This window comes from Piliocolobus tephrosceles, chromosome 3, assembly GCF_002776525.5.
Source record: "Piliocolobus tephrosceles isolate RC106 chromosome 3, ASM277652v3, whole genome shotgun sequence".
In the NCBI taxonomy this organism is placed as follows: domain Eukaryota; kingdom Metazoa; phylum Chordata; class Mammalia; order Primates; family Cercopithecidae; genus Piliocolobus; species Piliocolobus tephrosceles.
In genome coordinates this window covers 38,217,539-38,231,344 of record NC_045436.1, presented here as the reverse complement: position 1 = coordinate 38,231,344, position 13,806 = coordinate 38,217,539, and the positions used below count along the sequence as shown (strand labels likewise).

General features: G+C 41.4%; 1 protein-coding gene across 1 annotated transcript in view; it reads left to right on the top strand.

Moving 5' to 3' along the window:
- Nucleotides 1-13,806, top strand: part of FAM160A1 (family with sequence similarity 160 member A1) — a 94,822-nt gene that overhangs the window by 71,090 nt on the left and 9,926 nt on the right. The window contains exons 6-8 of the mRNA XM_023226260.2: nucleotides 33-112; nucleotides 7,539-7,729; nucleotides 10,423-11,559. Of these exons, the coding sequence (XP_023082028.2) occupies nucleotides 33-112; nucleotides 7,539-7,729; nucleotides 10,423-11,559 (1,408 nt within the window). The remainder of the gene's footprint in view (nucleotides 1-32; nucleotides 113-7,538; nucleotides 7,730-10,422; nucleotides 11,560-13,806) is intronic.

The window sequence follows — 13,806 nt, the reverse complement described above, 5'->3', positions numbered from 1 at the left end:
CTGAACTAGAATGTGTGTCTCTTGTTTCCCAGCTTTGTGTGGTGTCCCTGGCATTATTCAGAACTCTCATTGGTTTACATTGTGAAGATGTGATGTTACAGCTAGTTCTAAGGTGAGTTGCCTTTTTTGTTTCCTTTAAAGAAAAATTCACTTTATACTTTATATTACTTTCTATTCATATACTTTATATTACTTTGGTCATATAAGCTAAATAGGGGCCATGCATCTAAGGAAGAAAATTATCAAGAACATGAATTTATTTTTTGCAGTTTCCCAAGGTTAATTTTATTTGTACTATTAAAAGTTTGTCGAGGGCCATATGCATTATATTGTAAATATGCACCTGGAAATTATAGATAGAATGCTTGAAAATGTTCAGAAGTATTATAAAAGCTATTCTGGTCTGTGGCTGAACATCTTTCTCCTGAAGTACATTTATAGGGGACTTTTGCTATTAAAAGGAAGTTTTCCAAATATAAAATGCTTTTGATATATAATTTCTTTGATTTATGCTTTGATAATGGTACACAGTGTTTACTCTCTGATCTGTGAGTATATTTCGGTTAAATTCAGTAAAAATTTGATGAGTATTTGCTGTGAACTGAGGACTTACATACAAGGTAGCAAAGTTTTGTCCTTTGGACAGAAGTACAGGTGGGAAAGGTTTTATGAAGTGACTGGGATTTGAAGGATGAGTATTAGGAGTCAAAGTGCACAGCTATTAAGAAGACAGTCATTTGACAATTTAATAGGGAACTCAGGAACACCATTATCTTGTCTTGGCCCAGCAATACCTCTTCTTCTCCAGAACCTGTGAGAAGCATCTGTTTTTGTGAAGGAAAGAAATGATGCTTCCTTATTAGCTCATGATTTAGCTCTGAATCTCTGTACAGAACTCTAGAAACCCCTGGTTAGACCATGGTGCACGTCTTTCCTTCTTTTTGGTAAACCCAGATCCCGAATCTTGGAGTTGACTACTCTGGTGAAACCCTACCCCAGCACTGCAAGAAGCAGACCCAGAGAGAATGTGGTCCCAAAGCTGAGAGAGGAGCGAAGGGCTAGGGCTGAGAGGAGCTCCGAGTTGTGAGGTTTTGTGCTCTTACATGCTCTTCTGGTGGTGTGGAAGCAAAAATGAAAAAGTGGGACTACCGGGGTCCTCCGGCATGCACTCCCTGCTCCTCCTTCCTTAGTGGACTTCCTGACCCTTCATTGGAGCAGTCCTGGGGAATAAGGGTGGGTGCTAACTTTGAGAACCACTTTGTTTGAGGAGTGGTGCCATGCAGGCATAACATCCTGCAAAAGAGAATGATTACAAAACGAGTCTGAAAAAGCTGGTGGTGGCCTATTGTGGAGGGCCTTACAGAATTGTCGGGAGAGTATCACCTATTAGTTTTTTAAGTTTAAAAGAGCTTTTGAACTTTTTAGGGTTTTAGATTAGGTCATCAGTAACTAATCTTAAGGATTAGCAGAAAACAAATCCAATCTTAAACACCCTGGATAGTCTGGGTAGAGCATTAGTTATCTGCCCTAAAAGGATTATGTTAGCTCCTCATCAAGCCTCTACTGATATATGACAGAATGCATTAGCAAGGCCTGAATGAAATCCGGAACAACTTGGCAAAGCCGTTTTTACTGCCAAAAAAACCAAGCTTTTACTCCAAAGTGGGTAAAACCTGATGGTATTTAAATGTTAAATTCTTAAATACTGCTTCTTTGATGGTAGGAAAACCAGCTGTCTTTTTTCAGTGTACTTGGAAGCCTGGCCTTGGTCTGGAGGTGCAGAGCTTCCCAGCTGTGGGTCACCAGGTCAGATTTAGTCCAGGTGATGGAAGCTCTTGCCTGCTGGCTGTTCAGTGACCTTTACAAGGTGAGCGCTAATCACCCTTTTACTGCTCATATAGTGGTGGTTGTTGTGTTAAAAAAGTGTCCTCAGAGATGGTATCAGTAATGGCTTCTCTGAAGACCCAGACTTGTACCTTATAAAGATGAAGAGATCAGTTCATGGTTGAAATACAGAAATGTTCAAGTCAGGGCTAGTCATTTCTAGGGTGGATGAGGACAAATATCCCAGGGAAGTGCCTGAATGTTATGTTATCACGAGTTCTGAATGGAATAATGAAAAAAAAAAAAAAAAAGTGCCAGACCTGAGGTTAGGACATGGGCTTGACTGCCTGGTCCTAGGCTCTTCTGGGCCTAACTTTCTTTAATGAGGATGATAGTGATAATAATAATAATATAGTTGCTCTTAATTGAATACTTCCTCTGTTTCTAATTCTGCGGTGCTGCTTGAGGGGTTCCACCAGGAGAGAAACTGAGAGGACATACACAGAAGTCGATTGGGCACATAATAGGCATGGAACAAACCACTGGCTCCTGGTCTCCTCCTTCTGCACTGCTGATGTGACTCAGCCTGTTTTGGTTTTGGAATATGCTACCTCATAAGGTTATTGGGAGGATCAACTGTGGTATGTCTGTGAAAATGTTTCGAAATGCTGTAAAGCAAGGTTCTGTAACCTTTGACCTGTGGGCTGCATGTATGGGGCCCAACACAAATTTGTAAACATTCTTAAAACATTATGAGATTTTTTTGCAATTTTCTTTTCTTTTAGCTATCATTAGTGCGAGTGTATTTTATATGTGGCCCAAGACAATTCTTCTTCTTCCAGTGTGGCCCAGGGAAGTAAAAAAATTAGACACCCCTGCTGTAAAGTATAACACACATTTAAGGGAGGGAATTTTCTAGAAAGGATATTTTAAACTAATGAAAATAATTCTTTCTCGATTTAGAATCTGTGCAAAAAGCAAAGCCAATAAAAAAATGTTTATTCTTCAAGTCATTTAAACATTATTTTAAGAGACATAAAAAATAGATTTATAATCTGTCCTTTTTGTTTGCTGCTGTCACTGCAGTCATTTGAATATACATGATAAACTTGCAGATCTGAGAGGCAGTAGAGCAATGAAGATTATGTGACTGCGTTTAATGAAGGTATTTGTTATGTGATAAATAAATAATAACTATATGTCAATTTTTGTTACAACCCAAATACTCATAAATACCAACATTTCAAAATGATGATCCATTTGTAACAGATACTGGTTTCTTCATTTGACAAAATATCAGAAAAGTGAGTTGAAATAAGGTACCCCCAAAGACAGGATATTTTAGTGAGCAGAAAACCAAGGAGAAATTGTCCACTTCCACGGATATGACATATGATAGGCCAAAGGCAGGCAGGAAATGCTGACAAGCAGTGAGGTAACAAATATCTGCCATGCTCCTGGAACCTCCCAGTTGAGACAAATTTAATTGCTTAATACATTGAATGCTATTTCTGAATATTCTGGTTAGAGAGTTTTTTTCAGAAGTACTGGTCCATTGTCAGGTTTATGAACTGCCTTGCCTGTTGTGTTCAGATAGAGGTTGTTTTGCCTGAAGAGAAGCTGTATGTGTACTTCAGGAACATTTTCATTTTGCATAGGAGTTAGGGGTCTGGAGGAAAGGAAAAAAAAAAACAAAACCAAAAACCCATAAAGCCTGCCAGCCTAGGGGAAAATGAATAGGAGAAATATGGCCAGAACTTCTTTGAATCACAAATGATCTTTTTGAATTCACTAACATTGCTTTGTAGATTTTGGTCTATGGGTGCATTGTTGGAGTTACCATCTCAGAAGAAGTGCTTCACTTAGCTCATTGTACTTCACTGCCTTGTTTTGCTTGTGTTTATGGTCAGTGTAGCATAGGGCAATATGTGTGCTTTGTTATCAGCTGATTGTCACTGAATATTTTAGAAGTGATGATGGTTTAATTTAATGACCAATATCCAAGAAAATAAGAAATAGGCCCAGGATTATAGAGGGTTGGGGAAATAGTGAAAATCGGGGAGGACAATATGTATGATATATATATGATACATATTTTATTTATATATTAGATACATTTTTTTCCTTTTTTCCTTCTGTGTTGGGGAATGGCTTTGCAAAATCTGGACCTCTGAATTCAGATATTTATTAGTCTCTGATTATTTTTATAGTTTCATGAATTTAAATTCTTGAATAAAATATAGTATAAATGAAAAGATAGTTTGAGGATAAATACCTATACTGAATTCATAAGTGATTTTTCCGCTATTGACAGCCAATTCATTTTGATATTTGACATTTGGGGATATTCTGGCATTCATTCTATTTCTCATCTTTTCCTGTGAGTGATGAAAAGACAGAGACAGAGGGCCACGGTCTTTTTTTTCTATTCTTTCTTCTGGGATGATCCTTCATTTTAAAGATACAGCAGAACCACTGCTTTTTTTCTTTGCTTTTGAAAATTGATGTATAATAGTTGCACATATTTTTGGGGTACACATGATATTTTGATGCATGCGTGCACTGTGTAATAATCAAATCGGGATCATTAGGATATCTATCATGTCAAGCATTTATCTTTTCTTTGTGTTGGGAACATTACAATTTTTTTCTTCTATCTATTTTGAAATATACAATAAATTATTGTCAACTATAATTTCTCTACTGTACTATTAAATACTAGCACTCTGTGTAGCTGTATTTTTGTACCCCTTAACTAACTTCTTCCGCCTTCCCTTCCCAGTCTCTGTAACCACCATTCTGCTCTCTACTTCTGTGAGATTCACTTTTGTAGCTCCCACGCATGAGTGAGAACATGCGATATTTGTCTTTGTGTGCCTGGCTTCTTTAACTTAATATAATGACCCCTGAGAACCACCATTCAGAATACCGGCGGGCTATTCATTTGAATACTCCCCATTTCCTGTTTCGTAGACTCTCTCTTTCAACCAATAGGGGATCTCCCTTGATTTGAGCTATTCAGAAGAAAATTTTTAGTTTCTACTGAAAGCATGTATTTGTAAAGTTGCAATTCCCCAATAAGTCTTTATTCTAATATAGTTTCAAGCTACCCACTGGTGATATTTGATAAATAGCTTTATTAGCTTTGATCCAGTGTTCCATTTTTAATACTTCAAACAATACAAATCTATAAATATCAACTTAAATCATGAAATATGCTTAGTTTGAGCCGTAAGCAGTCATTGCTGTTCCAGCAGTATATAAAAGCATCGAAGTGGTTTATTTCTTAAATAATTAATGACCAAAATAAGGATACAGTAAATCCTGTGTAATCTGAATTTCTCTAGGCCTCACCAGCCTGTGGGAAGAGTTCACATCAATGGCTACAGGACAGGTTTTCCCAGCTCTCACCCCAGCCACCTCATAGAAAACCTTGGACCCGCCCCTAAACCCCCCACCTAACACGAAAGTGTCACCCATCACTTCTAGGGATCACCAAGTGAGAAATCTTTTTTGTTTCTCTGTTTTTGTTTTGTAGAAACAGGATCTCACTCTGTCCCCCAGGCTGGAGTGCAGTGGTGTAGTCATAGCACACTGCAGCCTCTACATCCTGGGCTCAAGTGATCCTCCCACCTCAGCCTCCCGACTAGCTGGGACTACAGGTGCAGACCACGACACCCGGCTAACTCTTCTATGTTTTATAGAAACAGGATCTTGCTGTGTTGCTCAAGCAGTCCTCCCACCTTAGCTTCCCAAAATGCTGGGATTGCAGGTATGAGGCACTGTACCCCACCCCCAAATGAGGAGTCTTCCATATAAGCATGAACAAATCTCCACCACGGTTGCCACAGCAGCATCAGCCATGGTCCCCTCTCCTGCTCCGATCCCTTTTGTTGCTGCTACCTTCCCTTCCCACCCCCCAACCCGCTGCCCCTGTTCCTGCTGTGCACCCCGGCACCTTCCTGTGGTGCTAGAGCAGCATTGCCTTCTCTGGGTGCCCACTGGGGTCCAGCTATGCTTTGTTCACAGCTGGCAGGTTCACACAGAGGTGGGAGAATGCTTCTCTCTCCTGTGTTATTTCTGGTTACCAGAGCATCTCTACTCACAGATATCCTTGTGGAAAAGAGCTCCATTATTTTCTGCCTGCAACATCCATTTTTCCTCATTGCTAAATTCCCCAAAACTAAACCAAGCATCAGAACAGGCTTGCCCCCTGTTCCGTACTTTCCTTTTTGTTCTTGTAACCTTCTACTTTCATGAAACTGTGCTTATGAAAACAGATGCCACCACATCAGACCTGCAGGGTGTGTCTGGTTCTTACTGATAGCAGGTTCACAATATATATCTGCCCATGGGGACAGTGGGAGGAGGGGATGAGGACTGCCTTACCTAGATGGTTTGCCTTTTCTGAGAACTGAAGGTTAAGTGGCAAGTTTGCCATATCATACCTGGAAAGTATGATTAAAACCTTCAGTATCAAGTAGCACAAAGAGAACGGAATCTTTCTTCCCTCTCTGACTCTGGTTCTTGCAGTGGATCAGTTGTGAATATCAACTTAGATTTTCCTCATTTGGATCAACAGTAGGTGTGGGAGATGGTTGAATGTTTACAGGCCTGAAGACATGTCCTGAAAGTCGTACTTTTTATCTTTTTTTAATGAAAAGCTTAATCTTAGCTTGTTTTTCTCTGCACTGCTTCTTTCTCAAATGCCGAATACAGAAGTAAAAACGTGCTGGCTGATTGAAAGGTTGTGATTGTTCACATAAGGGCTTGGGCTCATCTGAAATTGGCTCCTGCACACGTATGTGATGCTGGGCTCTGGCTATAAGTTCTTTATCCCATTTGCTCCATTTTTGTTTAAATAAGCAGTACTTTTTTTTCCCCTGTTAAGAAAGGAAGTCATTTAAACACACTTTATTCTAGCCACGAAGCTCACTGATGTGCTCCAGATGTGTCAGAAATGGTTGCTCAGGTTTTCTTGTCCCCAGGTTCATAATGATACTAAGATGCTTTTGATCACCAACCAAAAGTGTTTTGTGTGAAATGGGGCCCAGTGATCCTCAATGAGTCATTTTCCATTATATTTTCTCCTGGTCACCCGTGAGAACATACCCGTGAGAACGTAAAGAAAAGGTTTACATTATGGAGTGGTTGTTTGCTGCTGCCATTCAGTGCCTGTGATGAGCCAGAGTTTCTGGGATTATAAGAGAAATGATCGAAGCAACTCCTTGCTGTGGTAGCACATTATATTGAGGAGGTAGACACTGAAGTAATCGTGATACAAGGTAATGTGCTTGATAGAGGCCCATGAGCATAGTGGAGGGAGGGATTAGCTCCCTCTCAAAGAAGGTGACACTGAAGCTGGACTTTGTAGAATGAAAGGCATTGGTCAGGCAGAGAAAAGGGGAAATCTCAGGCCAGGTAAAGGTGACAGTGGGCACAAAGGCATGGAAGTGAAGAGGGATCATTTAAGAGATGCAGAAGGTTCTGGAGACTGAATTGTAAAGAACATTAAGTACTTTGTAAAGAGGATGTTCCTTCAGAAGAAATTAAGCTAGGGAGTAAACCCTGGTGGCTGATGAGATGATCAGTTGAGAGCTGGGAGATGATGAGTCTGCCCCTGGCCACAAGGAGTCCCTGTTATGGTTTAGTTAGTCCTAGTAATGGTTCAAGACATTGCAGAGACCAAACGCTGGTTCTTTTTGTCATTCTAGGTATCTGATCCCCTGCAATCACATGATGCTGAGTCAGAGGTGGGCTGTGAAGGAGAGAGACTGTTACTCTGTTTCTGCGGCCAAGCTGCTTGCCTTGACTCCTGTGTGCTGCTCCAGCGGGATCACTCTGACGCTGGGGAACCAAGAGAGGGATTATATTCTCTGGTCAAAGTGTATGCATGACACTTCAGGTAGGAACTTGCTAGTGGTGATCTTTAAACCAAAGGATGCCATTTCATCTCGCCTTGGGATGTGTGTCCCTTTGGGTGGACAGGGAATTATGTAGTGGGTCCCATTTCTTTTATGAATGACTAGTTGGGATCCTTTTCTGCTTTGTAAGGAGTTATGGACACGTAATCAGTGTTCATTGACATGCCCAGACATTACGTAGTGTTGCCAGATCTTTATTTTATGTGGACTTTCTAGTGGGATCCTCAGAGTCAAAATGTGAAAACGTGTGCTAGCTTGTCTTCGGAAACAAGACAGGGGTGAGAGGTGTGGAGATGGCTATTACTGAGACAGAATCAGCCCTTATTTTAATTTCTAAAATGAGCCACTTACAGAAATCTGTCATAAGGATTTACATATTATTGTATATCACTTTAAAACTTGAAATTTGTGATGTGACAGCGGAATCACATGCATTTGATTGACCTAATGAGGAAGGCTGCCATAAACACTTTACAGGGGTTATGATGCTCGGTGCTATTTGCCAGCTACGGTTCACCTCATACAAGCAAAATTGAAATGGCAATCTCTGTCAACCTTGGCTCTCTGGCAGGCAGCTGGAGCAAGGGGGCATTTGTGTATCTTTGATGGTCATATGGCTGTTTCAATTCGGGAACTTTCTGCATGGCCTGTGACCACTAGGAAATCCCCAGTCCTGGTGTTGAGTCAAGCGTTTCCAGTTTGTATTCTGATATCCACCCCAACAATGTCATTCTGTCCACTCAGCTATAATTTTCTTAGATAAAGTGTATTTAAAAGCTGGGTTACTTGACTAAGAAAATGTCAGTATGTTTGATATTAATATAATTTGTAGAAATTAAGGTTGTCTTACTGATTCTTTGTCTTTATATAAAGATGCATGGAAATTAGCAATTTATGTAATTTAATTGTATTTTCCTATTAGGCAAGTTAGTATGGATATTTTATATTTTCATACCTAAAAGTTGTTTTAAAAACATATTTAAAAATTGATGTCTTTTCTAAATTTACTATGAAAGTTTTTTCAAGAATGATTCTGTGGCTAGCCTTGCCTCAGAATTCAAAATTCAAGTTAAACCTATGATTCTCCATAACTTGCCAACTTCTTTCCCTGTGTGATCACTTTTAATGCTCTGAAGAAGGTAGTATTCCCATTTTACAGATGAATAAACAAACTCAGAGAGGAATTGACTTGTTCATGGTTATACAGCTAAGTAGGTTCTCTGGTTCCAGATTCCATGTTCTTTCTACTCTCCTGCCTCTGGAATTGCCTTACAGCAGATAAATGCCCTAATGGATGTGTGGTGACATAGCTGGCTAGCTAGCCAGAGTAATTACTGTACAGGGGTAAATAATTTGCCCAAGAAAGTAGCAGAGCCAAGATTCAGGTTCTGCATCTTGGTTCTGTGTCTTGGTTCTACTACTTTCTTGGGCAAATTACTTAAGTTTTCTAAATTTTTTTTCTTATCTGTAAAATAGTACCTACTTCAAAGGGTTATTCTCAGGAAAGCAAGTGAAGACATGTAAAGCTCTTAGAAGACTGCCTGGCATGTAGTAAGTGCACAATAAATATTGCTAGTAGTAGTATTTGATGTCTTTTTACATAACATAGATGAGAGATAAACACTAACGTTTTAGCAGTAGAGCTGTCAAATATGAATTATGTCTACCCTAATGCCCTGGAAATGGGTATCCTTAAAGGCTCAATTCTGACCCAGTCTGGTAGAGATTTAGAGCATGAAGAGACATGAGGCCTGCAAAGATGTGGCACTGAAGTAAGAATGGAGGTCGGTGTGAAATTGCCTGTGCTTGAATTGTGACTCTTCCGCAATTTGGGTTGGGCATTCTTTCATCTCTGAGCCTCAATTTCTTTATCTGAAAATGGAGAAAATAATATCTACCATACAGGATCATTGGGAGAATTAGATAGCATTGATAAAGCACCTGCAGCATACTAGATGCTTAAGAAATGATAGACTATATATTTTTCCCTCAGTCTTTTTCTTTTGAGGGAAAATGTAAACTCATAGGAAGATATTTTCACAGCTATTTCAGTAGTGAAGTTGGAACTTTTAACATCAAAGGCAGTCATGGTAACATAAGCAGCATTCTTAGGTTGAAATGACTTTTGTAGTGAATATGATTTTACTTTAAGAGACCATTTGATAATATCAACATCCCCGATAGTCCCCAGGAAGGCAGAATGAGTTAATAGGCTTTTCTAAAAACTCAGGATTTTTCTACAAAAAGTCTGGTTCTCAAATTCATGGATTATCAGCCTTCCACTTTAGATTCAAAGTAAAAAACTTTAAGGTTATCACTCTGTGGCAGGTACTATATCAGGTGTATTACCTAATTTGATCCTCTCAACAACCTGAGAGATTGCTATCATCAGCTCTTCTTTCTCTAATGACTCGTACCAGATAATAGATTTCCATTGGCTATAGCCACTATTGACTGGCTATATTGGTTTTCTATCTTCTGTGAGGGTAGAGTTTCTATTATTAATCTTTCCTTCTTACAATCTAACCATATTATTCAGAGGTTATTTAATCAGATATAATTAGACCCAAAGTAGCTGGCAAGACACAGTCTTAGCCCAAATGGATCACACCCCCATCCACGACCTTTGTCCCCACACCTGCCTTGTTCTAATGGATCTCTGCCTCCTGTGCAGGGCCTGTGGAGTGGCCATTCCCTGAAGCGTTCTCCCAGTCAGCCTGCATTGTGGAGTATGGGAAAGCCTTGGACATCAGCTACCTGCAGTACCTGTGGGAGGCCCACACCAACATCCTCCGCTGCATGAGGGACTGCCGTGTCTGGTCCGCCCTGTATGATGGCGACTCCCCCGACCCTGAGACGTTTCTCCAGAGTCTGACGGAGGAGGGCAGTGTGAGCTCGGCCTGCCCTGTGTTTGGGCTCCCGCAACAACTCCCCAGGAAGACGGGATCTCAGCTGGCTCCCAGAAAGGACAAGAGCCAGACAGAGCTGGAATGGGATGACAGCTATGACACTGGAATCTCCTCAGGGGCTGATGTGGGCTCCCCGGGGCCTTATGACGATCTGGAGGTTTCATGCCCTCCGGCACCCATCGATCCCCCAAAACACATCCAGGAGATGAAGAAGAATGCCATCCTGCTCTTCAAAGGGTCCTACATAGAAGAGTCGGACTTTCAGGATGATGTGATGGTGTACAGGCTGTGTGCGGAGAAGGACTCCGAGGACGTGAAGGATTCTCAGGAGGAAGCTGCTAGGCCACCAGCTGAAGCCCAGGCTGAAGTTCAGACTGTTCCCATCAACAACGGCTCCCTCCTCAGCACCCAGCCAGAGACAGATTCAGAGGAGGAGTGCAATAGGGACAATTCAGACCCGTTTCACAGTGCGCCCATGGAGCCAAAGCAAGAGAGGGAACCTGAAGCAGCCACAGAATCCAACTCAGAGTTAGCATCCCCTGCCCCTGAGGCAGAGTACCGCTCTAACCTGACGGCCGCCAACCCAGAGAGCGAGGATCTCATTGCCCAGTATGACCAAATCATTAAAGAGCTGGATTCCAGCACTGAGGGCTTGATGGAACAGAATTTCCCCACACCTGATCCCTTGCTTCTCACTAAGGAGGAAGAAGGGAAGGAAGAAGAGAGCAAAGGAGAAAAGGAGGAGGAGGGGAAGAAGGAGCTAGAAGAGGAGGAGGATGACTTTGACTCTTTTATAGTGGAGACACCTGCTGTAGAGACTGTGCTTTCCCCGTTTGTGCGGAGAGATGAGGCTGCCTTTGCCAGTCGCCATCCCGTGAGGACTCAAAGCACCCCATTCACAGGTGACCATCTTACATTGCTTTGTGGTTTCTGCTTTTGAAAGTACTTGTATGTATTGGAACAGGAAAGTAAGGTAGGCAAAGGTAAGGAATATGATCGGTTTGTCTAACAGAGGGCTGAAAATATTTTTGTCAAGAGCAAAGAGGGGTGACTTTATTTTGCGAGTCTTGCAATGACTATCTTATGTATTTCTCAAGCTAGGGGTTAGATTTTATTACTTAGTAAAACTAGTAGGACTGATTAAACCACACAAGAATCCAGACTTCTTATTTAATGACTTCATTTATTCTAGTGTAACTAACTTATTTTTCTCCTTAGCACTTATTTACATTTATTTTTAACAAATGACTGTCTCCCCGAGTAGAATGCATGCTCTGTGAGGGTGGAGCCCTATCCCTAGCACTGGAAGAGTGGACAGAGCACAGAATAGGTGCTCAGAGTCCTTGTTGGGTGACAGTAGCTGTGCACACATCAGAGGCATCGGGGTTAGCTGTGCCTTTGCCTGGGAGCTCATTTCAGAGAATCACAAAATCTTTATCCAAAAATAAGTGGAGTGGACCCACATCAACTAAGAGTGCTTTGAAAGAGTGTGTTCAATGATACACCACCAGCCACAGGTAGGAATCTTGCAAGAGGTAAGGGGATAGGGTAGGATTTATAGATAGGCAGATTGGGGTGAAGACTTATGGTAGAAAACATCATTAAATATTAGCCAACAAAACCTGCATTTACAAATCATGGTGCAATGGGAATCACCATAGATGAGATGGCTCACTAAGCCCAGGGAGGGCCGGGGTGGGATCACTGGATGGTGTTTAGGTAGCAAGGAGAGGGGCTGGAAGATAGTAGCAACGGAGGGCGACAGTGGTCTTGGAGCCAGGCCAGGGGTGGAGTCCTGGCTCTAGCATTTAGCAGCATGTGGCCTTAGCATCCCAGGCCTTCCGTTTGCTCCTGTGAGGACTGAATGAGATACTGAGAGGTCATTATTCATTTTATGACAGGTAGCTCCCTGGAGAAGCTTGGTGAGAAGGGACTGTGCTCCCACCTCTTGGAGTAACCCAAAATAGATGAAAACAGATTGCCTTCTGGTCCAGCCAGCCAAGTAGGCTTATGTGATTTCAAGGAGCTCTTCCAGCCTCCTCCTCCAATATTTATTCATCTATTTACTGATGCCTGAAGATTTGTATATACAGGAAGAAAGCTTTTAATTTCACAATTAAAGGCCTGCGGTTCTAGTTGAGATAACGTTTCAGTGTGAATAAGTTTTAATTAAAATTCAATCAGTCAGTCAATCATAAGTAAAATGGATTAGATAATCTCACTTTTCCCAGTTGATAAGGGAGACAAGGAAGGGGGAGCTGGAAGAGTTCACTTGGAGGGAAAGGGCAGCAGTAACTTGGCATGTCACAGCTTGCCTTCTCGTAGGACATCTGGGCTACCCATGGCCATGAAGATTATTCTTCAGAATGCCAGCTTTCTTACAGAGGAGCTTCATTCCTGGGAAATGTGTAAATAGAGGAAAGAAAGTATAGCTCAGGGCAAGGTAAAAAAAAAAAAGGCTAATCTAACACCCAATTAAATAACATCAATATTTTACATATAATACACCTGAGAACTGACAAAACATTCTGCAAGCTCTTTGATACATACAGGTAATTGTCACTAAAACCTTCCCTTTTCCTCTTTTGAACCTTGTACACAGCTTTAGGAAACATCTCTCTTTCCATGTATGTCTGCTTTATAGTTTCTGAACTTCTGAGTGTGTTCTGTAGCATTAGGCTTAACTACTTCTCTCCAGGGCATCTGATTTCCACTGAAATGAGTTCACTTCCCAGCAAAATCAAAGCATTCCATTTGTCTAATTTTATTTATTCATGTGTTCAGCAATCTTTTATTGATCCCCTGATGTTTGGCAGGTGCTATGCTAGGAAATAAGGACACAACATTAAAGGAATTCACAGACTTTCAGAGGAGACCCCAACAAAGAAGGGTACTCTCTTAGTGGGAAATGCATGATTAGTTGTCATATGCCAAGTCCAGTGGGAACCCAGTGAGGGGAGTGGGAATGGCCTCACAGAGGACAGGCATGGACAGTGCAGGGAAGTCCCCAGGTAAAAGCAGGTGAGAATGATAGTGCAGACAGAGGAGACAGCAGGAGGAGACTGAAGAGCCTGCCAGCCTGTGGGGTATGACCGCATGGATGATGTGGGATGGGGAGGTGGGAGAGAAAGGCAGAAAGCTTGGTTGGT